General features: G+C 41.3%; 1 protein-coding gene across 7 annotated transcripts in view; it reads right to left on the bottom strand.

Moving 5' to 3' along the window:
- Positions 1–26871, bottom strand: part of cacna1ba (calcium channel, voltage-dependent, N type, alpha 1B subunit, a) — a 775969-nt gene that overhangs the window by 314687 nt on the left and 434411 nt on the right. For all 7 annotated transcript variants that reach the window (XR_013492059.1, XM_078170996.1, XM_078170991.1 and 4 more), the window contains 2 exons: positions 25993–26052; positions 25296–25402 (listed from right to left, as the gene is read on the bottom strand). Coding sequence is in view for 6 of the 7 variants with exons in the window: in XM_078170996.1 (XP_078027122.1) it covers positions 25296–25402; positions 25993–26052 (167 nt within the window). In the remaining variant the exon portion in view is untranslated. The remainder of the gene's footprint in view (positions 1–25295; positions 25403–25992; positions 26053–26871) is intronic.

The raw sequence follows: 26871 nt of genomic DNA, 5'->3' as shown, positions 1-26871 counted from the left end.
AAAACAAATCCCCCTTCCAACTGTCTCAACACATATTTTTTTAACCTCTATTACACTCCTAATATCTTTCTCTCTCTCTCTCTCTCTCTCTCTCTCTGTCTGTCTCTATCACAGAGAGTATGGATTGCATTACTCAGCAAACCAGCTGCATTACAAAATAATTGAATAGGACAGGTTCATATTTTTTCAAGTCTTACTCATATGCCATATGTACATTGAAGGAGTTATAGGTTCCTCATAAGTAGCAACCTCCAAGACAAAAAAAATTAAATCAATGCAAAAAATGCAAAAACGCCAAAAACGCCAAAAATGCCAAAAACTGCAGTTCCTTTAATGGTCACTTGAGGCTGGCTCCAAAACAGAGTCAATGCCCAAAAGCACCCATAAATAACGCTTCCTTTTAAATTACGTTAAGTAAGTAAGTAAAGTTTATTTATATAGCACCTTCCACAGATATAAAATCACAAAGTGCTTCACAATAAAAGCGAAAACACAGATAATAATACAATGAAAATATAACAGACAGCAGACAGAGGCAAGTATTAAAAAAAAAAAAGGTGACAGATAAAACAAACCCATAAGAAGCAATAAAAGGAGGTAAAAACATTTAATCAGTCAGCCAAAGGCCTGTCTGAATAAAAATGTTTTAAGTTGCTTCATAAAAATAGTACAGGAATCTGTGGATCTCAGAGAGAAGGGGAGAGAGCGTTCCAGAGTTTGGGAGCAAAAGCTTGAAAAGCATGGTCACCTCGGGTTTTAAAATGGGTCCTAGGGATGGTGAGTAAAATCTGGTCAGATGACCTAAGAGTCAGATTGGGCGAGTACGGGAGAAGGAGGTCGGCAATGTACTGTGGCATCTGACCATGTAAAGCTCTAAAAGTTAAAACCAAAATTTTAAAATTAATGTGGAATTTGATCGGTAGCCAGTGCAGAGAGGATAAAATTGGTATGATATGTGATCTCTTGTTACTACTGGTTAAAAGCAGAGCAGCTGCATTTTGGACAATTTGGAGCCGGTTCAAAGTGGTTTGGTTTAAACAGGTAAAAAGAGCATTACAATGATCTAAACGAGAGGAAATAAAAGCATGAATAATCATCTCCATCTCAACTCTGGTCACCACAGATCTTAATTTAGCAATATTCCTCAAATGGAAAAAAAAGAGCTAATAAGCTGACTGACATGACTGTCTAGGGACAAGGACTGGTCAAGAATGACACCTAGATTTCTGACAGTATGCTGAGCATGAGCACTTAAAGGCCCCAAAGAATGCTTAATGACAGGAATGGAGTGTTCCGGGGCAATTATAAGTGATTCTGTCTTTTTAAAATTTAACTGGAGGTAGTTGTCAGACATCCAGCTTTTAATAGCATCCAAACAATCTAAATAGACAATTGGCTGGACTAATCAGTTTTAAAAGAGCAGTATAGCTGAATATCATCAGCATAAAAATGATAAAAGATTCCACTGTACTGACTAATAATCTGTCCAAGAGGCAGCATATACAGGGAAAATAACATGGGACCCAGAACAGAACCCTGCGGGACACTGCATGACAACGGTGCTGCATCCGACATAAATTGGCCAGCAGCGACTGAAAAACTCCTATCAGTGAGATATGAGGAAAACCAATCTAGAGCAGACCCAGAAATACCCACTAACTGGTTTAACCTGTTTAAAAGAATGCCATGGTCAACCGTATCAAAAGCAGAGCGAAGATCCAGAAGCACCAGTACAGAGCATTTCCCACCATCAGCTGCCATCATAATGTCATTAGTAACTTTCAGCAGGGCTGTTTCTGTAGAATGCAATTTACGGAAACCTGATTGACAGGAATCATACAAGCTGTGAGTTTCTAATACAGTTGTGAGCTGCTCTGCAACAACTTTTTCAAGCAGTTTGGACGCAAAAGGCAGCTTGGAAATAGGTCTGTAATTAATCGGGAGGGTGGGATCTAAATTTGTTTTTTTCAGCAAAGGTTGAACTATGGCATGTTTAAAATGGCTCGGGACAGAGCCAGTTAAAAGAGAGAGAATATTGAAAATAGTGGAGCCAATTGAATTAAAAACACTTAAAAACAAGGATGAAGGAAGAATGTCACAGGGACCAGAAGAAGGCTTAATTTTGGGCACAAACTTAGTGATGTCCTGTAAGGAAACAGGAGAAAAGGAGCTCAGATTAGTGGAGCAGGGAACACTAAAGTTATGATGGTTTGAAGATGGGGAGATATTCGTTCTGATATCACAGACTTTATTCACAAAATAGTTTAAAAAGTTATTGCAATCAGTATCAGAGAAGACAGGCACTTGTGGAGCAGTAGGAGAGACAATGGTATTAATGGTCCTGAATAAAACTTTTGAATTTCCTTTGCTAGCAGAGATGAGGTTGGCAAAATAAGCAGTCCTAGCATCCCTTATCATATTGTTTAAACAGATTAAAAGCTCTTTAAGGTGCAGCTGATGGACCTCCAGCTTAGTAGATTTCCATAAGTGCTCTAGTTTTTTTACATTTTCACCTAAAGCTGCGGATTGACTCATTGATCCAAGGTGAGGAATTGACAGATAGTATAAGTCTGGATTTAAAAGGAGCCACTATATCCAAAACAGAAGAACACTGTTTATTAAAAAACTGGACAAGGGTTTCCACATCATTAAAATTAGATAGCACATCTGAGTTAAATAATGTAATAAAATTTTCTGCTGCGGTCTCGTTTATGATGCGCCTAGAGGACATATGTTTTTGAGGCAGCAGCTCCACATTACAGGAAGCATTAAAAAGAATACACTTATGATCACTAATAAGGAAATCCTCCAGGCAAACATCATCATCCATTATACCATGTGAAAGAACTAAATCAAGTGTATGTCCAGCATTGTGTGTGGGCCCAGAAACATGTTGAGTAAAGTTAAGAAACTCAGTGATGCTAAGAAAATCAGATGCAGCCTTAGAGGTTGCATTATCAACGTGGAGGTTAAAATCACCAAGAATTAAAACTTTGTCCAACTTTATAACTGAAGATAAAAACCCAGTAAAATCAGAAAGGAAAGGACCAGCTGGGCCAGGAGGTCTATAAATTAAAATACAATAAAAAGGCTTCAACTGACCAATTTTTGTCATGTTAAGTTCAAAAGAGGGGAAAGACTCAGTGCTGACTAAGCGACAGTCAAAGCGATTTCTATGAATCACTGCAAGACCTCCACCACAGCCTGACGGCCTCGGCGTGGTGATGAAGCTGCAGTCTGCAGGACAGAGTTCATTAATGAATGAAAAATCCAAATTACGCTGCCAAGTTTTGGTGAGAAACAGAAAGTCCATGTTCTCCCTGATAAATAAATCCTTAAGGAGAAAAGTTTTATTTGAAATGGAGCGGGCATTAAGGAGAGCCATCCTGACAGAAGACTCGTCAGGAGCGGCACCAGCAGGGGCACGACGCAGAGGACGGAGGTGACAGATGTTTGCTCTCCGGTGGCACCTGCCAGCAGACACTAGCTGTCCATATGCTCTATAGTGGGCAATAACAGGGATAGGGAAATAGGAAGAACAATTTTGACCTGCCTGGTCTTCCAAGAATGGAAGATGTTAAGGCTTAAACTATGCATAATTAGGGGTGTGGCTGCTTTGAGTGACAGGTGGGTGCAGTCACAGCCTGCTAGCTGTCTGCTACGTATCATTTCAGTGAGTGATTGAACTTGACCTCTTGGCATTGTTTTTTGTGTTGGCATCTTTTGGATAGTTATTCATTCAAATATCACGGTTGTGGTTGTCTCGTTTGTGACTTTTAGTGTTACCTACAGTGAAGACAGAAAGACAGGGAAGCTGTTCCAGAGTTGGGAGATGATGCGAGGATGAGACGCAAGGAGAGAAGAAACAAGGAAATATGTCTTAAGAGAAATGCACTGTATGAATCTCCAGTGATGTTGGGATACATCAGATCAGTCTAAACAGCTGCAGCGCTGCGCTGTCCAATCAATAACTGCTATCCAATCAGGGGGATGTGTCAGTCGGTAACTTCCGCGAAGGCTGCACTCATGTATCCTCGCTTCCCTCCCCTCTGAAAGCCTCCTCTCTCCTTGACTCCTCGACACCTCTGAACGCATTTAATGAACTGAGATGTCCTACAAGATGTCAAGTCTCAAGCAATTTCCAGGTCAAGTGATTGTGGATAGAGGATAGAGGAGTCGAGGACGGATATTGGGATGAACCCAGAGTGAGCCGGCCGCCACTGCTTCTCCGCCAAGTACAGCTGTCAGCCCAACACCACTTCAGTCGCTTTACACACCTGGTTGTGCCCTGCCATAGCTATCCTCAACCTAGGACTTGTTTCAAATATTGTGATTTATTAAAAGTATCAATGAACTGATATTTTTGTACTCAGTGGTGCAGTACTCATTCTTGAGCCTTGTATCGGGCTTAAACTGGTTTAACACTATATTACCTATAGACCCACTAGCCCTGGTGAAAGCACTCCCAATCAAACTTCAGTACATTACATTATTCCTGAGGAAAAGAAAATTCAGAAAATTCAGAAAATTCCGTTGAGAAAAAGATGGAGAAGATAGGCACCTGCTGAACTAGCATCCTGCGTGTGCAGACGTTGGATCATAAACTGGACAACCTCCATGTGGCATCAGTTTCCAATGGGATACCAGGAACTGTAATATTCTTTGTTTCACCAAAACTTGGCTAAATCCTGGGCAGCAGCTAGATTTTTAGTTGGACTAGCCTTCTGGAGCATTGGGAGTTTTTTCAGTGGGCTGCTTGACAAATGGGCCAATGCAATGCACAATATACATATGATGAAAATTACCAAGTGCTGTGTGGCTGACTTGCCCAAGGCTGGTAGGGCAGGAGAAATGGACTAAGTCAAAAAGTCCAGGGTTGTTTTTCATTCCCAGTCCATCCCTGATGCCATTCAACCATGTGACTCTTTTATATATGCCAATCTCACAGAGCAGAGTAGAGAAGGAAAGGAGGCATGTGTTTTATGGTGAACAAAAAGGATAGAGGTGCCAGTAGGAATGTGAGGTACTGTTCTGTTCCTGCTCGCCCTGTGCCATGTGGGAAATGAACACACTGGGTACTGCTATAGACCATTCAGAGGTGGCAGCAGAGTGGAATTGCTTCCTGTGTTCACAAGAAGCCACCATGAGACCATCTCTGTGAAGTCAAGATATGTAAACAAACTACGACAAATGCCCTCAGTGATGTGAGAGATGGAGCCAAGTGTGGAGCACATTCCAGGACACCACTGTTAACATCTTTGAATGAATTTAGTGAGTCTGATGGATTAAATCTGTAAAACAACAGAAGCAACTGCACCCAAACCTACAGTTAAATCTAACACACAACTGGAAACATGGGCAATTATAAGGCAGCAGCAACTAAACTACAAGCACAAGATGAAGGAGCTATCAAGATCATTTTCCTTGAGTTGTACCTTGTATGATTTCATGTGACACTGATTGACTGATTGATTGCACAGACACTATTATGCAGGAATTCACCCAGACCAGAGCAAATTAAGGCAAAGACACAACAGCGCAAAGTGAAAATGTTTCAACACGATCCTAATGTAAGAAACACATCTACCACTCTGTACTGTCCCATCATTTGATGCCTGTCAACTGAACTTAGTTCCACACACAACAGATGCATTCAATTCAGCGTACAGTAGCCAGAGTGTGCCCATCCAGGGAGTCCATGGTCCTTATCCTATGCAAAAATGTTTCCTAAACTTTAGCCAAAGCTAGTATTAGGGTTCAGCAGTTTGAGTAAGACAAAACTAGTCATTCCCATTGCAATAGATGTGACTAGTGTGTGGGTTTGATTAATGGTACTGTGTCCAAGCAATAAATTAGATAGGACTCAGCTGTGTCTCAGCAAGGAAAAACAAAGAGCCAGTTTTGTACTAAAAAGACTGTAACTTTGTAAGATGCAATCTTGATTTGTCTAACAGAATATAGAAGCCTGAAGAAGTGTCAGCTGAGCTTAACAATGTATTTTCGTATTGTAGTTTTTCTTCCTTCTCTTACATTGGAGTTACACAGGAAGGGATCAGATTGGATCAAGAGTGACAAATAACTCTCTCAAAATACATATGACATATGAGTACTGTAATTATTAAGATAAACAAAAGTCTACACCTATTGATCTATGTATTTTTTTCTTACTGCATCCTAAAAAATAAAACAGTTGTTTTATTTCTACTCTAAACACTTGTTTTTACTGCTCCCTACAGGGAATGACCAAAGTGGCCGAAACACCAAACTAATCTTTATGTTCTTGAAATGGAGATGATAAATTACTTAACTTGAACATTCTAAGTTTAAGTTTGAGTTAAGTTTACGTTTATTTACTTTATTAATCCCCCTGAGGGGAAATTCAGTTCAATTTCTCAATTTGAGAAAATCATCTATTGGTACTCTCCTTTCCACAATAACAGCGCTCATGCACATTTTTCCTGTCTTAAACAGCAGGACGTAGCGCAACTCTTTCCACTGCCTTTTTATGGTTATTACACACGGCAACTGGTTACTCTTACTCCTCATTACATACTCAATGCTGTATGTACCAGACATTTCTTCGTCAACAATTATGAACACAAAATAAACCTTTACTACAACCTGTTGTGAGTAATCCCTTCTTCCTTGTAAGAGCCTCGTACTCACTACCTGTCCCTGATGCTGAGAAACTGTGTGTGTACTGTGAGGGTTGGAAGGCTTTCCATTCTATTGACTGGTACTTTAATGCTCATCAGGAAGAAAGGAGGGGGACACAGGGTAAACTGGCCCAAGTTTGCTGGTGGTGGCTGCTATGAGAGAAAATGCTGTTTGAAGAGACTGACCACCAAATGACAGGTTTCATTCCAAAATGCAATAAGGAATGCATTTATACTTTTACATTTTATATCTATTTAACTTTTTGATTATTATTTGTTTCTACTAAAAGTTTTCATTTAAAGAACTCTTATTTTATTTCATTTTTCAGTTAAGACCTAGAAAATAGAAAATAAAAGTAGAAAGTACGAAGGTTTATTTTCCCCCAAAGGGTAATACAGCATTTTGGACTGGAACTGCTAAAACTATCAATGGTTTTGATAGGCGGAGGCAGGTTTCAATTGAAAGCTGTCAGACAAAGGTTACTGCAGTGTTACAAAGGCATTAGATTCACTCGATTTGGGGTTTCATTGTTTTATACAAGAAGCTGATCTAAGAATAAGAAGAAAAGTAGTTAGAGAGGGTTGGATTCGGGGGAAAGGGTTAGGGTAAGGTATGGGTATGGGTATAGGGTAGGGGGTCAGGGTGGCATAGGGAGGTTCCCCACCTGGTCACACCTTGTTGCGATCTACTTGGGGGAAAACAGTGGTAAAACAAGGTACAGCACATTTATGGATGCTTTACACACACAAACAAAATAAAGCACAGGTTTGCATCAAATGATAACACCATAGTTTCTATCAGTGAAAAAAGATGTAAGATTCTTTATAGTTTGGTTGGTAGCAGACAACTGGGTGGGTAAATCCCAGTAAGGAATAGGCTCCACAATGCATTTAACATAATTCAGCAGCTAAGAATGTGCCTGTTATTTTTTGAGTTAGCCTGTAACAAATTCTCTAACTGTAGTAGGACACAAATCAAAGCTGTTGGTGACTATGACAGACACTTGCTCAGCTCTTGCTCTGTAATTTGCACACTGTAACAACTTCTCAGTCTTAACTTAAGCATTAAAAAAGGGCAAATGCCAACTATACAGGCCTGTTAGGAGATTTTCGAAATAATAATACTGATAATTATGATAAAACAAATACAAATATCACCCCAGCCCTGAAAACCAGGTTATCACTAGCATCTGAAGCTATATAGAAAAAAAGCAATATAGCAGTTTGCAGCATTGAATGTGAAATGCACCAAATAACTACAGACTCGAGCGTAACAATTGAGTGGTTTAAGTCAGTGAGATGACAGTTCTACAAATATAGCTTTGATGAGGATGCTATGATTGGTTGTCCTTGCCACAGGCAGTTGACCAAATGGATTGCAGGCAAATGAGTTTCAGACACATGCATGGAGAGTGAATGACAACTGTCTCTTAAACAGGAGTCTATATATGTCATAACAGCTTTTGCAAATAATGTGATTGAGTATAATTTAACCTGCTAGTATAAGATATGTAGGGCTTAAAGCATAAGCATAAAATCAAAGTACGGAGATCCAACGTGTTCAATAAAAAATAAAGAAATTAGACATTTTAAAAGAGATAGTGACATTACTAAATACAGAATAAACATGTCATATCAAAGTCAGGAGAAGAGACAGGAACACACTGATCAATTTACAGCCTTGAATAGTGTTTTGTTTTTTGTTAAACCAGGAAGCATGGGGACAATAATGTTTGCAGCTTCTTTTTCAGTGTATGTTAGAGAAAATCACTGCTAGAACTGGGGGGCTCATAAAAGGACATTTTCTTTTGAATAATGCAGCAGAGGAGAGCAGCAATGTGTAATATAACCACAAAATTGAAAACATCCAATCTGTTTTTTTATTTATTTATTTTTTAAATGCAACTCATTGAAGTATTATGAAATAATATTTCATCCGACTTCCTCTCACAAGCAGACAGATTTCTACGGACCAATTTCAGTAAATACCCTGATTTTGAAATGGCCCTCCTCCCAAATCTGATTTTATTTACAACACAACTTTTCATAACATGACATAGCATATGCCATCCGAAACGGACAAGGCAGAGCCAGTTATGTGATTTGCTGTGGCTTCAGTTTTGAATGAGCCAACAGCCAATCACAGTTACAGGTTCTGCCCTTTCTGTCATGACTGACAGACAGAGACTGTAATGAAAAGTGGTATTATGACATGAAGTAGTAATTAGGGAAAATGGTGTAAAAACTTTTAGAATTCACTGTTTTTTAACCCTCATCCTATGGACTGGGGTCCCCGCAGACCCCAGAGGTATACTTTTTGTCATCTTAAAGGTGCTTTATTCAATCATTCCAATTTTGGGTTGGGTCACTCTGTCAGTAGAAGTTTTCAGAACATGGCCAACATCGCTGGATCTACCTGAGACAGCTGGGACATGCCCTAGTCATGCCACACATGAAGAGGAGAGCTGATGCAGCCACACTCCAAGCCCCAATACAAGCAGCAATGGCCATCATGGGAGCACAACATGAGCCAAATTGTGTGCTGTAATTGCCTGTTGTGTGCTGTGTTCATGAGTTCTATGGCAACAGCATTCATTTATGTTACTGTTCGAACTGAAAATTTGAAATTTGAATTACAGTTATTCAACATTTATTGTTCACTGAGACCAAGGTCTTTTGTACTTTTGCTTTTGGTTTGAAAGACAAAATTAAAAATGTTGACTGTGGGTTTACTTTAGTTATTTTACACTGGGGTCAAAATGACCCCGGCTGGGTTCACCATATAAATATAACACAAACAATGTTTACTTGAAATTCCTGAAAACTATGTGTTACCAGAATAAAAGGAGGGTAAATAAGCTCTTAAGTACTTAGGTGTTTTGCACTTGGGATAAAAGCTGCAATTTTTATTAAAGAAAATATATATTTTCGTTTCACAAAATATGGACATTAATTGTAACATTTCTAAAATAATAATAATGATGATAATATGTTTTTTTTTCTTTCAGATGGCCATAATTACATAAGTACTGTAATAATATTTTGACAACAAATAAGTTAACATTTTGATATAATGGTTGTTCCCTACAGTAGTTTATTCTTGGGGTCCCTGGGGACCCCAGTCAGTAGTTACTGTATGTAAAATATGTTGGTAGGATGAGGGTTAAGGCTTACCCCCTTAGTTATTGTGAACTGCTGTTACAGCTAAAATTACCGTTCCTACATGGCGATGCAGTTTACAGTGATAATAGTTGCAGATTTAACACCCAGATTTCTTAGTAACAATGGTTATTGATTTTAGACAGTGGTAGACAATAGTGGGCTTCTCATTTCCAGCCAATGACTGTCAGTTTTCCAGCTGAAAGGACAACTGTTGCAGTTGATTTTATCAGCTGTATGTAGCTAGCTAATTAGGGTAAAGTTAGCTCCAAAGGTCGGTTGAAACAATATTTCTGGTTGAATTTTTCATGCTCCATGCTGACTAATTTTAAAATCAGGATGTTGTTAAAGGGTCTTACACATGCAGCATGATTTTATGCTGAGGCCCAGGATTAAAGCTACATGTACCCAGCAAAACATCAGCACACTTACCCGATGATGATCCATCTTTAAGACAAATTTAGACATGCTTGTTTGTATATTATAATAGCGTGTTTTCACTGTAAAGGGACAGTTGACATATTTTTCCTCTTACCTGTAGTTCTATTTATTACTCTAGATTGTTTTGGTGTCACTTTCAGAGTGTTGGAGATATTGGCCTAAGAGATGTTTACTTTCTCTCAATATAATGGAACTAGATGGTACTTGGCTTGTAATGCTTAAAGGGCCAAGAACATACATTTAGAAACTCAACAGAAGGAACTGTGCATTGACGAAAGCTTTAAGCATGTGAAGGGAAGATGTGAACATTTTATGGCGTCCTTCTTGGCTAAGCTGTAACATTAATAGTTACACATACACTAACATTAATAGCTCGGTGGTGCTTGCTGAGCTAGCAGGAAAGATGCACACTTCCTTCCGTGTGAAGAAAGAAAACAGTTCCAATATGAAACTATGAAACTGCTCACAACAAGGTCTGTGGATTATCTTGAATAAAAAGGTCATGATTTCTGAAAAGTCACATTGCTGTTGAGTTTTTCAAATGTTACTTTGGTGCTTTGAGCACCACAAGCCATCTAGTGCCATCTAGTTCCATTATACTGGAGAGAAGGTAGACTTCTCTACAGCCAACACTCATACCAAAACAATCTAGATTGATAAATAGCACTACAGGTAAAAGGGAAAATGTGTATTTTTGACTTTGTGTTTACCGTCCCATTAACATTTTAAGTGATGGTAACCAATGTATTTGGCAAGGTAATGCTATGTTGGACAACGTTCATGGGGTTGCTGGAGTGTAAACTTCCCCAAATCCAATAAAGAGCTAGACATAGTTGCTGACATTACCCTAAACTCTGATTAAGTAGTATACAGGACTGGCTTCCACACAGTGGGAACAGATTACACAGTGGATGTGCCTGTTGTTAATTGGGCTTTTTAAAAATGTAACCAGAAACCTCACAAAGGTAGCTACTCAATGATATGCTCACTATTGACCATGGAATTAGCGCTAGTTTACTTCTATAGGTAGTAAGGTAGTTAGCAAAATTTCATAATATCTATTTAATATTGAACATTTTGTCTCCATACTACACAGGTATCTGTGTGTGTGTGTGTGTGTGTGTGTGTGTGTGTGTGTGTGTGTGTGTGTGTGTGTAAATACAGGCAAGAAAAATTGCATACTAATGATGTGACAGTATGGTCATAGGGCATCATTAAAAACCTACTGCTAACATGAACAAGTCATACAGTTTATGATTAGCTGATGTGAATGCTAAAAACACAGAGACAATGAATATTCCCCAAGATGTGCCGTCCAGCAGAAGCTTGCTTTTTACATGAGCAAGCCTCTGGGGAATTAATGATAGGGAATGTGAAACTGATGGTATCATTCCAGTCCAAGCAGAGCTGTGGCAAAGGGCTAATGAAAACACCTCTCATCAGAGGCTAGGGGGAGATAAAGATGATGAGCATGCAGGTGACATGCCCCTCTATAGCAGAGGGGAGCATTAAGGAAGGACCTTTGGCCAAGCACATGAGGGTCAATTACAGGAAGATCTTAGATGGATGACAGGATGGGAGTGTGTCCCAGACACAACAGTGCACACTGCAAAAACACCCATCATCACAAGCAATTTCACTTCATATACTGAATGTCTTATGGGCTTTTAAAGCAAAAATACACCTTAACAGCTGATGGTGATGCATCTTGTAACTCTGAGCTTTACTTGCTGTTTGGCTCCATCTACAATCACCATTTTTCAATAATCATAATCATCATAATCATGATGGTGAAAGAAGTCAAGTAAAGGTGAGGTGATTTTCCACTCACAGTAGCCCATGGATGAGCCTTTTGTGTTGTTTTGAGAAAAACATGGCATTGTTCTATTCAGGGAATCACTCAAGGACAAGTATATTTTTGTCTCAGTTCTGAATGATGTTTTGCATGCATACTAATAACATTTAGAGAACAGAAGGGTAAATTGTTTGTGTACTTTTTTCTTTGCTTGTAATGTCTCTATAAAATGTAACTCAATAGAATGTGTGTGCAAGAGTGTATTAAATGCCCAATCACCCTCTCTGAATCAAGGTGCGAATATAATTCCGTATAGCAAAAAAGGCGAGCTCAGGTAGAGTGGTTATACCAACCAAGTTAACTCATAAGTACTGACAATACTATCTTATAGAAAATACAATTGTATTCCTCAGCCTTTTAAAAAAGCCTGGATACATTTCTTTGAATAAGACTAAATATGTGGGGAAATTACTTGTTTTGGCAATGAAGGTGTGTGAGAATGTTTTCCCTCACATACATACACACACACAATGACACTGACAGGCAAGACGAGAGAGGTAGAGGAGTCATTACCCCATGAAGCTCCTTCAAAACGGTCCCAGCACAGAAATAGGGAGAGGATCATGTCAATAAACACATTGTATAATTAACTGCTAGATTTAGCAGTAAAGCAAAACTGGTCTGTTCAGTTAATAACTTACAGTACAGTATGATCTTATCACATTCATACACATTTGAAACAACATGACATGACACTGTGAAATCCAAGAACAAAAATAACAAAGAAAAAAGTATAATTAGAAATATTGAAAATGGTTAAATAACTGTTAAAGATAAAGGTATCACTGAATTACAATTGTAATGCAGCAATTGAACTTTCACATTAAAGACTGTCACATACAAACACCATATTTATGATAATGTTCTAAAATTCTAGCTCTATGAACACAGGTAGAACTAAGGTTGTGCAATAAATCGTCTGGTGATCGCAATTACGATTTTGAGGTCAAATGATTTCAAAATTAATGAAATCGAGGGTAAGCGATTTTTGGTCAGGGACACCTGGAGATGTTATTTTCTCTTCTACGGAAGCCGCGCATGTGCAATACTGCCCCTCCCCTCCTCTATTCACTCAACAAGCCATTCAAGTAGGTGAACCACGAATAATGCCAGGGGCAGGTGATCGCGGAAGATTTCAAAAACAGCGTGTGGAAAATGTTAGAGGGAGCGCGAGAGAGGTTGGTCTGTGTGTGTGCGCATGTGTGTGTGTGTGTGTGTGTGTGTGTGTGTGCACGCCCACGTGTCTGTGTGTGTGTGTGTGCGCGCATCAGGGCCGAACTCCGCCATACCCGATACAGAGAGCAGAGGAGAATTGTAAACACGCTACCATGTACATACAGAAATGACACGCTGTCGTGTAAACAATATACTGTATTTTTCCAAATAGTAGCCCGGGCGTTTATTTCACAAAATCGATTTTGACCCCAGGCGTTTAAAAGAACCAGGCGGTTATTTGCTCAAGGCTTTTTTTTTTTTTTCACCGACCTACACCAGGCCGTTATTTGGTTACAGTTCCTGTCCAGTATGTTTTTAGTGCAAAAATACTGTATAATGTAGGGGTGAGTTCGTGTACAAAAATCTCTAAATGTTTAGAGTGGGTCATTTTTTTCGTGTACACGGGTTTCATCGCTGGGTGGTGCTATTGCATTATACCAGTAAAGCCCCAGTTATCCGAATACCAACCGAACGGGCCATTTAACCAACAGTTACAGGCCGCCACGCCGAAATATTGCCATTCCGACGGTCCGCCATCCCGAATTCTGGTCCCTGAGTCCTGACAGTAAGCTATGGCGAGCCTGTAAGCCATCCAAGCTGGGATAAGTCCATGGGTCTGATGAGAGGCATGGCATTTACTAATGCCTGTGCCACACTGTCTATCTGTGTGTGACGTCTACTTCACTTAGGGTTGCAACAGTATGAGATTTTCATGGTACAATAACTGTCTCAGAAAATATCATGGTTTCATGGTATCACAGTATTACAACAACAATTGAAACTTGAAACCATTTTATTAATGGAAGTTGCAAATAATAGTTAAAGTCCCCCCAACTGTAAATAAAATAAAGCTGAGATTCTCCATCCAGCTGATCCAGATCCAGATGAGCAAATGTACAGCGTATGATAACCATCAACTTTTATATCAAGGTATACCTTGTAACCGGTATATTGCTGCAACCCAATCCTAACCTCACTGAGCTGCAGCAGCTAGCATGCATGTGGCGTCCACATAGACAGTGTTGCTGTATATCTTTTTACATTGACTTTGTCTTTGATAATAGTTACCAATATATTAAAAGAAAGCACACACATAAAAACACACAAAAGGATTCTGTCAATTTAAAAAACGCTACAGGGCTTTTAATGCGAAACAAGAAGTGTTGAGTTATAGACATTAAAGCTGTGGTGAAAAGTGTAATTTTGCTGTTATGATGTCAATATGACTATTAACAGAACACTTTCACTGTCTGTTTTTTGCTGTGAACCTTGGACGTCATGTGGAAAAAACACAGGCGAGACTAAATCTCTAGATGTCCCACAGCTGAGCTGCTGCTGAGGCCCACCTGAGCAACGCTGCTCACGTGGCCAGTGTGGCTGCTTTAAGCACTTATAGCTCTCCTCCTTTCTACGACTTTCTCGCTAATCTCTTAGCTGTTGTTTGCACGTTACTAGCCTTGGTAGCTACATTAGCTTTACAGTTAGCGATGGCTTCTCCTTCTGCTCTTTCTTGCTTGGTGTGCCAAATGTTCAGTTATGCCTCTGCCTCCTTTAGCGACAGTGGTAATTGTAATAAGTGTAGCTTATTTGCTGCGTTGGAGGCGAGGCTTAGTGAATTAGAAGCGCGGCTCCACACCATGGAAAACCATTCAGTAGCTGCGGTAGTTAGCCAGACCCCTGTAGCCGGTGCGGAGCCACATAGCATAGCCTTAGCCTCTGCTAAGTGTCCTCCGGCAACTCCCGTGCAGCCGGGAGGCTGGGTAACTGTTCGTGAGAGGCGCAGCTCCAAGCCGAAGCCCACGGCTCACCACCAGCCTGTTCACATTTCCAACCGCTTTTCCCCACTTAGCGACACACCCGCTGAGGATAAAACTCTGGTTATTGGCAGCTCTATTCTGAGGAACGTGAAGTTAGCAACACCAGCGGCCATAGTCAAATGTATCCCTGGGGCCAGAGCGGGCGACATTGAGTCAAATTTAAAACTGCTGGCTAAAGCTAAACGTAGAATCAGTAAGATTGTTATTCACGTCGGCGGCAATGATACCCGGTTACGCCAATTGGAGGTCACTAAAATTAATATTGCCTCGGTGTGTGAATATGCAAAAACGATGTCGGACTCCGTAGTTTTCTCTGGACCCCTCCCAAATCTGACCAGTGATGACATTTTAACATTCATGTCGACGTTGATAATGACTCCCTGGCTACCGCGTTTATCTCATTATTAGACTCCATTGGCTTCAGTCAGGGTGTACATGAACCCACTCATTGTTTTAACCATACCCTCGATCTAGTTCTGACGTATGGAATTGAAATTGATAACCTAAAAGTCTTTCCACAGAATCCCTCGCTATCGGATCATTATCTGATTACTTTTGATTTCTTTTTACCCGATTACACGCCACTCAGCAACAGTTACTATACTAGATGTTTATCAGATAGTGCTGTCGCAAAATTTAAGGAAATGATTCCTCTGTCGTTAAATTCAATACCAAGTCCCTCAGTAACAGAGGTTTCCTGTACTGACTTTGATCATTTTGTCGATAGCGCCGTAGGCTCGCTGCGAACAACACTTGACTCTGTAGCTCCTCTTAAAAAGAAGTTAAAAAAAGCAAAGAAAGTTCGCTCCTTGGTATAACTCTCAAACCCGTAAGTTAAAACAAATATCGCGAAAATTTGAAAAGAATTCGCAATTGACCAAACTGGAAGAATCTCGTTTAATCTGGACAGACAGTCTCAAAACTTATAAGAGGGGCCTCCGCAATGCCAGAGCAAACTATTACTCAGCATTAATAGAAGAAAACAAGAACAACCCCAGGTTTCTTTTCAGCACTGTAGCCAGGCTGACTGAGAGTCAAAGCTCTATTGAGCTTTGTATTCCTTTAGCCCTTAGCAGTAATGATTTTATGAGCTTTTTTAATGACAAAATTCTAACTATTAGAGGCAAAATTCATGACCTCCTGTCCTCAGATAGTACCTATCTAACCTCAAACACAGCTGTAAGACCTAATATATATTTAGATTGCTTCTCCCCAATTTCTCTTCAAGAATTGACAGCAGTGATTTCTTCATCTAAATCATCAACGTGTCTCTTAGACCCCATCTCAACTAGGCTACTTAAGGAGGTCTTTCCTTTAGTTAACACTCATATATTAGATATGATCAATATATCCTTATTAACAGGCCATGTACCACAGTCTTTTAAGGTAGCTGTAATTAAACCTCTACTAAAAAAGCCCACCCTGGATCCAGAGGTGTTAGCCAACTATAGACCGATATCTAATCTTCCCTTTATGTCAAAGATCCTTGAGAAAGTAGTCGCAGACCAGCTGTGTGATTTTCTCCATGATAATAATTTATTTGACCTTCTGATTGCTTCAGACAAAGGACTTGTCTCTGTACTTGTTTTATTAGATCTTAGTGCGGCGTTTGACACAATTGACCATCAAATTCTACTGCAGAGACTGGATCACTTAATTGGCCTAAAAGGTTCTGCACTAAGCTGGTTTAAATCTTATTTATCTGATCGTTTTAAGTTTGTTGACATTCATAATGAATCATCCTTATGTACCAAAGTTTGTTTTGGAGTTCCGCAAGGTTCTGTGCTCGGACCAATCCTATTTACTCTATGTATGCTTCATTTAGGTAACATCATTAGAAATCACTCTATAAATTTCCATTGTTATGCGGATGATACTCAGTTGTATTTATCGATGAAGCCAGAAGAAAGTAATCAATTAACTAAACTCCATAACTGCCTTAAAGACATAAAAACTTGGATGAGCACCAATTTCCTGATGTTAAATTCAGACAAAACTGAAGTTATTGTTCTTGGCCCCAAACAACTCAGAGACTCTTTATCTGATGACATAGTTTCTCTAGATGGCATTGCTCTGGCCTCTAGCACTACCGTAAGAAACCTCGGAGTAATATTTGATCAAGATTTGTCTTTTAATTCTCATTTAAAACAAACCTCACGGACTGCATTTTTTCATCTGCGTAATATTGCGAAAATTAGGCCTATCCTGACCCGAAAAGATGCAGAAAAATTGGTCCACGCTTTTGTTACCTCTAGGCTGGATTACTGTAACTCTCTATTATCAGGTAGCCCTAGTAAGTCCTTAAAAACTCTCCAGCTAATTCAGAATGCAGCAGCACGTGTACTAACAGGAACTAAGAAACGAGATCATATTTCTCCTGTTTTAGCTTCTCTGCACTGGATCCCTGTAAAATCCAGAATTGAATTTAAAATCCTACTGTTAACTTATAAAGCTCTAAACGGTCAAGCTCCATCATATCTTAGTGAGCTCATAGTGCCATATTATCCCACCAGAACACTGCGCTCTGAGAACACAGGGTTACTTGTGGTCCCTAAAGTCTCCAAAAGTAGATCAGGAGCTAGAGCCTTCAGCTATCAGGCTCCTCTCCTGTGGAATCATCTTCCTGTTACGGTCCGGGAGGCAGACACCGTCTCCACATTTAAGACTAGACTTAAGACTTTCCTCTTTGATAAAGCTTATAGTTAGGGCTGGCTCAGGCTTGCCCTGTACCAGCCCCTAGTTAGGCTGACTTAGGCCTAGTCTGCCGGAGGACCCCCCCCCCCCCCCCCCATAATACACCGGGCACCTTCTCTCCTTCTCTCTCTCTCTCTCTCGTATTCTATTACTGCATCTTGCTAACTCGGCCATTCTGGATATCACTAACTCGGCTTCTTCTCCAGAGCCTTTGTGCTCCACTGTCTCTCAGATTAACTCATATCGCAGCGGTGCCTGGACAGCGTGACATGTGTGGTTGTGCTGCTGCCGTGGTCCTGCCAGATGCCTCCTGCTGCTGCTGCCATCATTAGTCATTAGTCATACTTCTACTGTTATTATACACATATGACTATTGTCACACATGTATACTGCCACATATTAATACATACTTTCAACATATTGTACCACAGTAGCCAGAACTATAACTATAATATTACTTTCAATAATGTTGTTGTAAGCTACTGTTATTACCTGCATCTCTCTCTCTGTCTCTCTCTCTCTCTGTCTCTCTCTCTGTCTCATTGTGTCATAAGGATTACTGTTAATTTATTATGCTGATCTGTTCTGTACGACATCTATTGCACGTCTGTCTGTCCTGGAAGAGGGATCCCTCCTCAGTTGCTCTTCCTGAGGTTTCTACCGTTTTTTTTTCCCCGTTAAAGGGTTTTTTTTGGGGAGTTTTTCCTTATCCGCTGCGAGGGTCATAAGGACAGAGGGATGTCGTATGCTGTAAAGCCCTGTGAGGCAAATTGTGATTTGTGATATTGGGCTTTATAAATAAAATTGAATTGAATTGAATTGAATAGTAACTAGGAGTTTACCAGGGGGTCTTGGACAATGCTGGATTTCAAAAAAGTACCCAGGTGAAAGCATTAGTTATCATAAGGCCCAGATAAAGTTGCATTTTCAAAAAATAAAAGCCCCAACATGGAAAAATGACCAAATTCAAAGCTTTTTCAAATAGGTATAGCGAATTGGAAAAAAAAAATCTTCAAATCTTACTACTTTCTTCATTTTGACCACTTTGAAAGTCCACAGCTCTCCATATTTTTATCTACAGATGTCACTTAAGCTTTTATAGGGTCACAAATTGATTACACTTCTCTCTCATTTTTTAACCAATTGCTACTTCTGTATGCTTTCAGTTACAGAAACCATTCAGATGTTTTGTGCTTTTTAAAGTACAAAGCACCTTCCACCTTTGACAGTATAAAGTTTAGCTTCAAGCTTTTCTAGCAATGTGTTTCAACTCTTAGCTTCCTTAGGTGATGCAGTTCCACTTCAAACTCTGCCAGTTTTACAGTTCAGTTTCCTTTACTGGTAAATTACCCTCCAGTTTATGGTATAAACAAAATGTTCCTTTTCTTCTCACATTTTGCAGACTGTGGTAGAAGCTGCAGATGGGTTTCTGCCTCCACAGTCCACATTACACCTCATTTTTAACTACATTGTATTTTACATATTACACCTGACACACCTGATTAGAGCACCAGTCAGCACCAAATCTAATAATCAGGATTAACTAAATCAAGCACAAAAAGTAAGGAAATTTGTGTTTGGTAGATTATATCTTTGTGGTAGCAGTGCTTCTTGGCAATAAATCTTATACCATTTGAAAGCCTGTTTATTTCCCTTTTAAATGGTGCCACATTTGTAAGGAACATTTGTATTCGACTATGGATTCATCACCCTCCTTACATTATTATGTGCACATGTTAATAAATATTCTTTTACTATAAAAACGTGTCCTGATTGAATTGCTGTTGACTCTTGTTTGGTGAATTGGATGATTGAAGTCTGAAGAAACAAGACATAATGGCAATTTAACAATTTATTCATTTAACAAACAGGAGCCTCAGTAGCGTGGAAGAACCATACACAGCCACAACAGCCAGGCACCTCCTCCTAATGCTGGTCACCAGCCTGGTCACACACTGCTGTGGGATGGCATCCCATTCTTCAACCAGCATTTGTCCCAAGTCAGCCAACGTGGTTGTGTTGGTCACTTTGGCACGAACAACACGCCCAAGCTGATCCCACAAGTGTTCAATGGGGCTGAGGTCAGGACTGCTGGCAGGCCATTCCATCCTCTCCACTCCCAAATTCTGGAGGTAGTCTCTGATAAACCCCGCTCTGTGTCATCTTGGAGGATAGAGTTTGGTCCCAGACTGTGGAGATATGGGATTGCCACTGGTTGCAGAATTTCATCTCGATTTCTCTCTGCATTGAGACTGCCTCCAGTGATGAAAAGCCTTGTTTTTCCAGTGAGGGAGATGCCGCCCCACACCATCACACTGCTTCCACCAAAAGATGTTTCTCTATCGGTGCAGCAATCAGCAAAGCGTTCTCCACGTGTTCTACACACTTTGACCCTACGATCCAACTGCCGTAGGCAGAATCTGGATTCATCGCTGAACATAATGTTCATCCACATGTTGCCAACACCAGCGCAAACGGGCCTGGTGGTGAAGGGCAGTCATGGCAGGCCTGTTGGCAGCCCTATGAGACAGAAGATTGGCTGTGTGCAGTCTGTTCCTGACGGTCTGGGTTTCTAAGTGCTGACAGGATGAGGAAACGGTCTTCTTGGGGTGCCATCTTCTTGGGAGGCCCACTTCGCGGCCTTTCTCTGACATCCCCCGTTTCATGGAACTTGGCCTTCAGTTTGCAGAAAATAATAATAATACATTTTATTTATACAGCGCTTTTCAAAACTCAAAGACACTTTACAGGCAGACAAAAAAAGTGCAGGGAAATACACCCAAAAGTGCAAAACAGCAGACAAAAGAGGAAAAATATTACAGACAGGAGTGCATTAGTTATAGACAAAGTTATAGACAAATAAGAGTGCTGACATTACAAAGTTAGGTGAGTACAAGGGAAGAGCAAGAAAAAAGTAGGCTGGATCAAATTTTCAAGTTAAATGCAAAACGGAACAGGTATGTTTTGAGTTTGGTTTTGAAGGAGGTGAGGTCTGTGCAGCTGCGGATGTGTTGTGGGAGGGAGTTCCAGAGGGTGGGGGCAGCAACAGAAAAAGCTCTGTCCCCCCAGATGCAGCGCTTGGTCCTAGGTACGGTGAGGAGGTTGGCATCAGAGGGGCAGAGGGTGTTGTCGATAGAGAGATGGAAGTCTTTGGCTTTCAGGGTGAGGGAATTTGGACCAATTATGAGTAGGTCTGATTTGTCGTAGTTGAGTTTGAGGAGATTTGTTTGCATCCAGTGTCTGGTATCAGAGAGACAGTTTGAGAGGATGGAGTGGGTCTGAGAGGTGATGGATTTGGTGGAGATGTAGAGCTGGATGTCGTCAGCGTAACAGTGGAAACAGAGGCTGTGACAATGGATGATCTTACCGAGGGGGAGGAGGCAGAGGATGAAGAGGAGAGGACCAAGCACCGAACCCTGGGGGACACCTTGGGACAGGGGGGCAGTTGAGGAGGAGCAGTTGTTGATGAAGATGAATTGCTTCCTTTCAGTAAGATATGATTGGAGCTAGGTGAGGGCATGATCTCTGATGTTGAGCAGACATTGTGGGCGGGAGAGTAAGATGGAGTGGTTAATGGTATCAAAGGCAGCGGTGAGGTCCAGGAGGATGAGGATGGAGAGTTGGCTGGAGTCTGAGGAGAGGAGAAGGTCATTTGTTACTTTGAGGAGGGCAGTTTCAGTGCTGTGGTGGGTACGGAATCCGGATTGAAATTGTTTGTAGAGGTCATTATTGGTGAGATGGGCTTTGATTTGTGAGGCAACAACATGTTCCAGGAATTTAGACATGAATGGGAGGTTGGAAATGGGCCGGAAGTTACTGATGCTGTCAGGGTTGAGTCCAGGTTTCTTGACGATGGGGGTTACAGCAGCCAGTTTCAGTGATGGGGGAACAGTGGAAAAGTTGAGGGAGGAGTTGATAATCCCTGAAATAATTGTGAAAATGGTGGGGAAGCAGTGTTTAACAAAGGAGGATGGGATGGGATCTAGGATGCAGGTGGAGGATTTCATGGTTGAGATGATTTTGGACAAATCAGCTGGGGAGAAGGATGAAAATCTAGAGAATGGTGAGGTGATGAGCAGGGGGGAGGGAGGAGGAATGGGTGATGGGGTGGAGGATAGGGAACTGTAGATGGTGTCAATTTTGGATTGGAAGAAAGAGAGGAAAGAATTGCATTTGTCAGTGGTGAATGAGTTTGAAATGTTGTCGCTGGGATTGAGGAGTTTGTTGATGGTGAAAAAAAGTGCCTTTTGGTTATTGGAGCCAGTGTGGATGAGGTTTGAAAAGTCGGCAGGGCGGGCAGTGTTGAGGGCGGTTTTGTACAGTTGAAGGTGGTCAGTGTATGCTTGGAGATGAACAGTGAGTCTGTTTTTTTGTCTTTCAGTCTTTCAAGCTGGTGCGATTTCAGCTGGTGGAGTTCAGGGGTGAACCAAGGGGCTGAGTGTCTAAATGAAATGGTATGGTTTTGATGCAGGCTAATTGATCAAGGCAGGAGGAGAGAGTGTTGTTATAGTGGTTGACAAGGTCATTGAGGTCATCAGATAGTGGGGGAGGGGATGTAGACAGGATGGCGGAGAGAGATGCTGAGATGTCTTGTGGTGAGATGGATTTGAGGTTTCTAAAGGATATTGTACGTTTTTCTTTGGAAAGGCGGGTGGGGAGGTGGATGTCCATGATGATAGCCAGGTGGTCAGAGATGTGGAAGTTGATGCTGGAGAGTTGTTGGATGGTGAGACTAGTGGAGCAGACTAAATCCAGGGTGTGGCCGCAGGAGTGGGTGGGGAAGTTGACATGAGTGAGGTTGAGGCAGTCAAGGAGGACCAGAAAATCAGAGGCTTGTTTACAGTTAGTGTTGTCAATATGGAAGTTGAAGTCGCCAAATAGCAAAACTAGTAGCAAAACTGACGGTGAGATGGCTGAGAGATGTGTGACAAAATCTGAAAAGTCAGAGAGAAAAGATGGATGTGGTTTGGGGGGGTGGTAGATTACAGCAATGACAATGGGGGTGGGGCTAGGGAGTTTAAAAGCAATGTTCTCAAATGACTGTACAGAAGGAGTGGATATAGTGTTGATTTTGAGGGTCCTTTTGTGGATTGAGCCAATGCCGCCTCGTCCAGTGAGGCGGGGTTAATCAATGTATGTGTATTCAGCGGGGGTGGCTTGGTTGAGTGTGAAATAGTCCAGAACAGAGTTAACAGGCTGAATGGTGTAGGAAGCAGCAGGAGAAGGGAGTGACAGGTGGGGCCGGTAGGGGGCGCTGTGGATAGTGGTGGTATTCTGAGTTGGGACCGTAGAGGAAGAAGGGGGGCGCTGCATGGGGAGTGTAAACAGTCAGTCACGTGGTTGATTGTGAACAGCATGCTGCAAGTTAGCTGCTAATATGTGGCTTCCCAGTTTGTCCGGGTGGAAACCGGCGGGTTTAAAGAAGGATTTTCGGCCCCAGAACAGACTGAAATTGTCCGTGAAGCTCACGGAGTTTGTTTTGGCAGATTGATGCCACGTGTGGAGGGATATTATATGGCTGAATATTCCATATCCACAGCCATGAGGAGAGAGTGGGCCACTTATGAAGACTGATTTTCAGATGGTGTGGAGGAATTGAAATTGTTTGTTGAACTCTGCTTTGGTGATCTCAGACTGTTGGTGGTAAGCATCCACGCAGCCAACGTGAATGATTACTCTGAGGACAGATGACAGGAGTGTTTGGAGTATGCTGGGGAGTTTAGCAAGAATGGCGGGGACGGTTGCTCCAGGGAAACAGTGAAGCGGATATTTTTTGTCATGGAGTCTCCAATTATTAGAGCAGTCGGAGGGGGAAAGGGGGTGAGGAGTTGGTGGTGATGAAGGGAGAGAGGGTTCTGATGGAGATCTGGGTGGTGGTGATGGAGCGGGTGGAGAAGTGCAGGGGGAGAATGAGGGAGGAGAACACTGCGGAGCCGGTGTGAAGTGCGGGATGGAGAGGCGGCGAGCTCCGGGGAGAGCAGGGCACCGAGGGGGGACTGAAGTGATGGTGCGTTGTTGGACTGTGGGGAAGGTTGGGGTTCTGCTGGTAGGGGAGGGAAATCTTGCAGGGCGAGGATATCAAATCTATTGTCAAGCTGCGTGGTGTGGTGGAGTGCGTGAGGGGCTGCTTGCCTCTCCTACTGTGAGGAGCGACCTGGGACCAAGATGCAGGCTCTCGAGGAGTGGAGGTGGCCAGGGACCTGGGCTTAGCCCCCTGCCTGATCCAGGTGGGGTCGGTGTTGGAATTCAGTGGAGGGATAGCAGGGTTAACAGCTGCCCGATCGGGAGCAGTGACATCATGCACCAGGGGAGAAGTGCTATCGGCAGGGGCAGCAACAGAGGCAAGACTGGTGGCTGATTCAGACTCTGGTGGTGTGGAATGGAAGATGATGGTGTCCATTTGCAGTTTGGATTCACAGATCTTGCAAAGTGTGGAAATACGTTGTTCCAGCTCTGTGACCCTCTCGGCAAGGACAGTGCAGTTGACGCAGACGGATGGAGAGGTGAGTGGAGCCATGGTGAATATAGTGGCTGGAAAACAGAGTAAAAGGAAGGCCAGTACGGGGGCTAAACGTGCTAAGTTCAGGTTATTGAAAGCAGGTAGGAGTAGTTAGTAGAGAGGACACAGACACAGGGACTTACACACAGGGGCTCCAACACGGAGCCCACAGCGGTGAAATGGCTTAGCATTAGCGGAGAAGACCAACAGAAGGCACGGAGCAGAGCAACAGGTAGCGAAACTTACCGGTAGGGGCCCAGTAATAGGGCCCACTGCAGAGGATAAGCATCCGGGTTAGGAGAAGCCCGAGGGCGGTGGAGGGGTGTTGAGTCCCGGTAATTTTCCAGTAACATGGGTAATGGTAAAAACAAGCTAGCTAGCTAGAGGTTCGCTAGATGGTACTAGGGCTCACTCCAAATAATGCCACAACTTGGTTTTGCGAAACACCAACTTGAAGTTGCCCTATCGCACGGGCCCTATCCAGATCAGTCAAATGTGGCATGCCAATTCTTGGAGCAGACACCGACTGACCATTGTAGCAGGGCCCATGTTCACAGGTGCTGATAATCAGGTGCAAATCAGACACCTGATTGTCAGCACCTGGGGGTACCAGAAGCTCAAATTAAGAGTCAATAGCAACAGCAAAAAAAAAAAAGAAAAAAGAAAAAAAAAAGCTGTTTGGCATTGGCAGAGAAGATTTGGCAAATATTTCATGGGTGCAACCCACATACTCAGCTCTGCTGCTCATCCCACAAATGCATGTTCCTTTGAAATGTGGCACCATGTCAAAGGGAAATAAACAGGCTTTCCAGTAGTATAAGATTTATTGCCAAGAAGCATTGTTACAACAAAGAAGTAATCTACCAAACACAAATTTCCTTACTTTTGTGCTTTGTTGGAGATATCTTATTTCATGACAAAGAAGGACAAAAGGAACTAAAAGGAATTATTGAACTTACGAAAATGCAAAAGCCACCAGTGCTCCACTGACCACTATGAAGTCCAGAATGTTCCACAGGTCTCTGAAGTAGGATCCAGGATGGAGCAACAGGCCAAGGTCCACCATCTAAACCAAACATACCGTTGTTTTTGAATTTTATTCATTTTATTCTAGTTTATGCTGTTTTACTTTGTGTCATATCCATTACATTTGATCTATTTCAAATAAATTTCATTTAGATATGGAACTATGTTATTAGGCTTGTAATGAGTGAGTCTATCATATAATATCTTTGGTGATTATTGATTATCCTAAATATTGTTCTGGTTAATTAATACATTAATCATTTCACAAATCATTTTGGAATTAAGTATATTAGTTGTGAGTTATTCTGAAGTACGGGTTTAATCGCTATTGTGTTACCAGGTGAAGGACATTACTTTTCCTGAAAACAAAGTGGATTATGAATAAAAAGGGACAGTAAGGCAATGTTATATCCTAAATACAACATAGTGTTCACAACGGGGGAAGGTCCTGGCACTGACTGCCTCAATGTCCTTCATTCATTTATCACTTCAGTATTTTCAGTACGTAGAAAATATGTTGAGTCAGCAACTAAGTTGTGATTAAGTCAAATACATAGTCATTACAGTTTAACTAAGTAAGGAAGGTGCAGCAAAAGACTGTTTTAAATGTGTATTAATCTAAATCCTTACCTTAATCACCATTTCAAAAGTGAAAACACCAGTGAAGGCATAGTCTAGATATTTCAGCACCTGCAAAAGAGAGATAAATCAATGACAGACAACAAATCATGAAACATATTTTCCTCTGCAGTCATGGCAAAAATTAATGAGGAAAGTTATGGTATCTATGTTCTCATTATTTAAATGCTAATTAACTTCACTGACTAACAGGCCAAGTTCACACTGACAAGAAAAGGATTCGGGATAAAACACTTTTCCAGACAATACTCCTTCTACCAAGAGAAAATAGGAAGTTGATCTTGAGGGGTGATTACAGATTTGTTCAAATGTACAATCTGGCTCATACAACTGGAGGCTCAGACTCTTGCAATTCAAAATTCTGCATGGAACATATTATATTTCCTTAAAACTGCATGCATTCAGAAATGTCCTTTTTGTATTGGAGGTGTAAGAGACAAAGGGGTACTTTTTTGCATATGCTATGGTGTTGTTGTAATCGTAACCCCCTTTTGTGAAGAAAATATGATTTGTTATTTCTTAAAACTTGGAAATCAATTTCATACCTACTCTGCATCTCTGTCTACTTGGAAACTTTAATGTTGTTGAATGTCATTAAAAGAAACTGTCTTGCATTTATTGTTGCAAAAAATGTATTGCTGTCAGCTGAAAGGCCTTTCCCCCCAGTGTCTCAGTGAAAGGCAGAGATGTCAAGTTACATTCGACTTGAATACTCTTGTATTACATTATGAAAGTAAAGCTGGACATACATGACTAAATATGCACACCTTTGGTAAACTTTATCAACTTTATCACTGACACGCTGTACACACTAAATCCTTAATGTTTGGGGATAGACTTGCTTGTGGAGTGACCCTATAACATGTATTG

The sequence above is a fragment of the Epinephelus lanceolatus genome, chromosome 9 (genome assembly GCF_041903045.1).
Source record: "Epinephelus lanceolatus isolate andai-2023 chromosome 9, ASM4190304v1, whole genome shotgun sequence".
Taxonomy (NCBI): domain Eukaryota; kingdom Metazoa; phylum Chordata; class Actinopteri; order Perciformes; family Serranidae; genus Epinephelus; species Epinephelus lanceolatus.
This window is presented reverse-complemented; position numbering and strand designations above follow the sequence as displayed.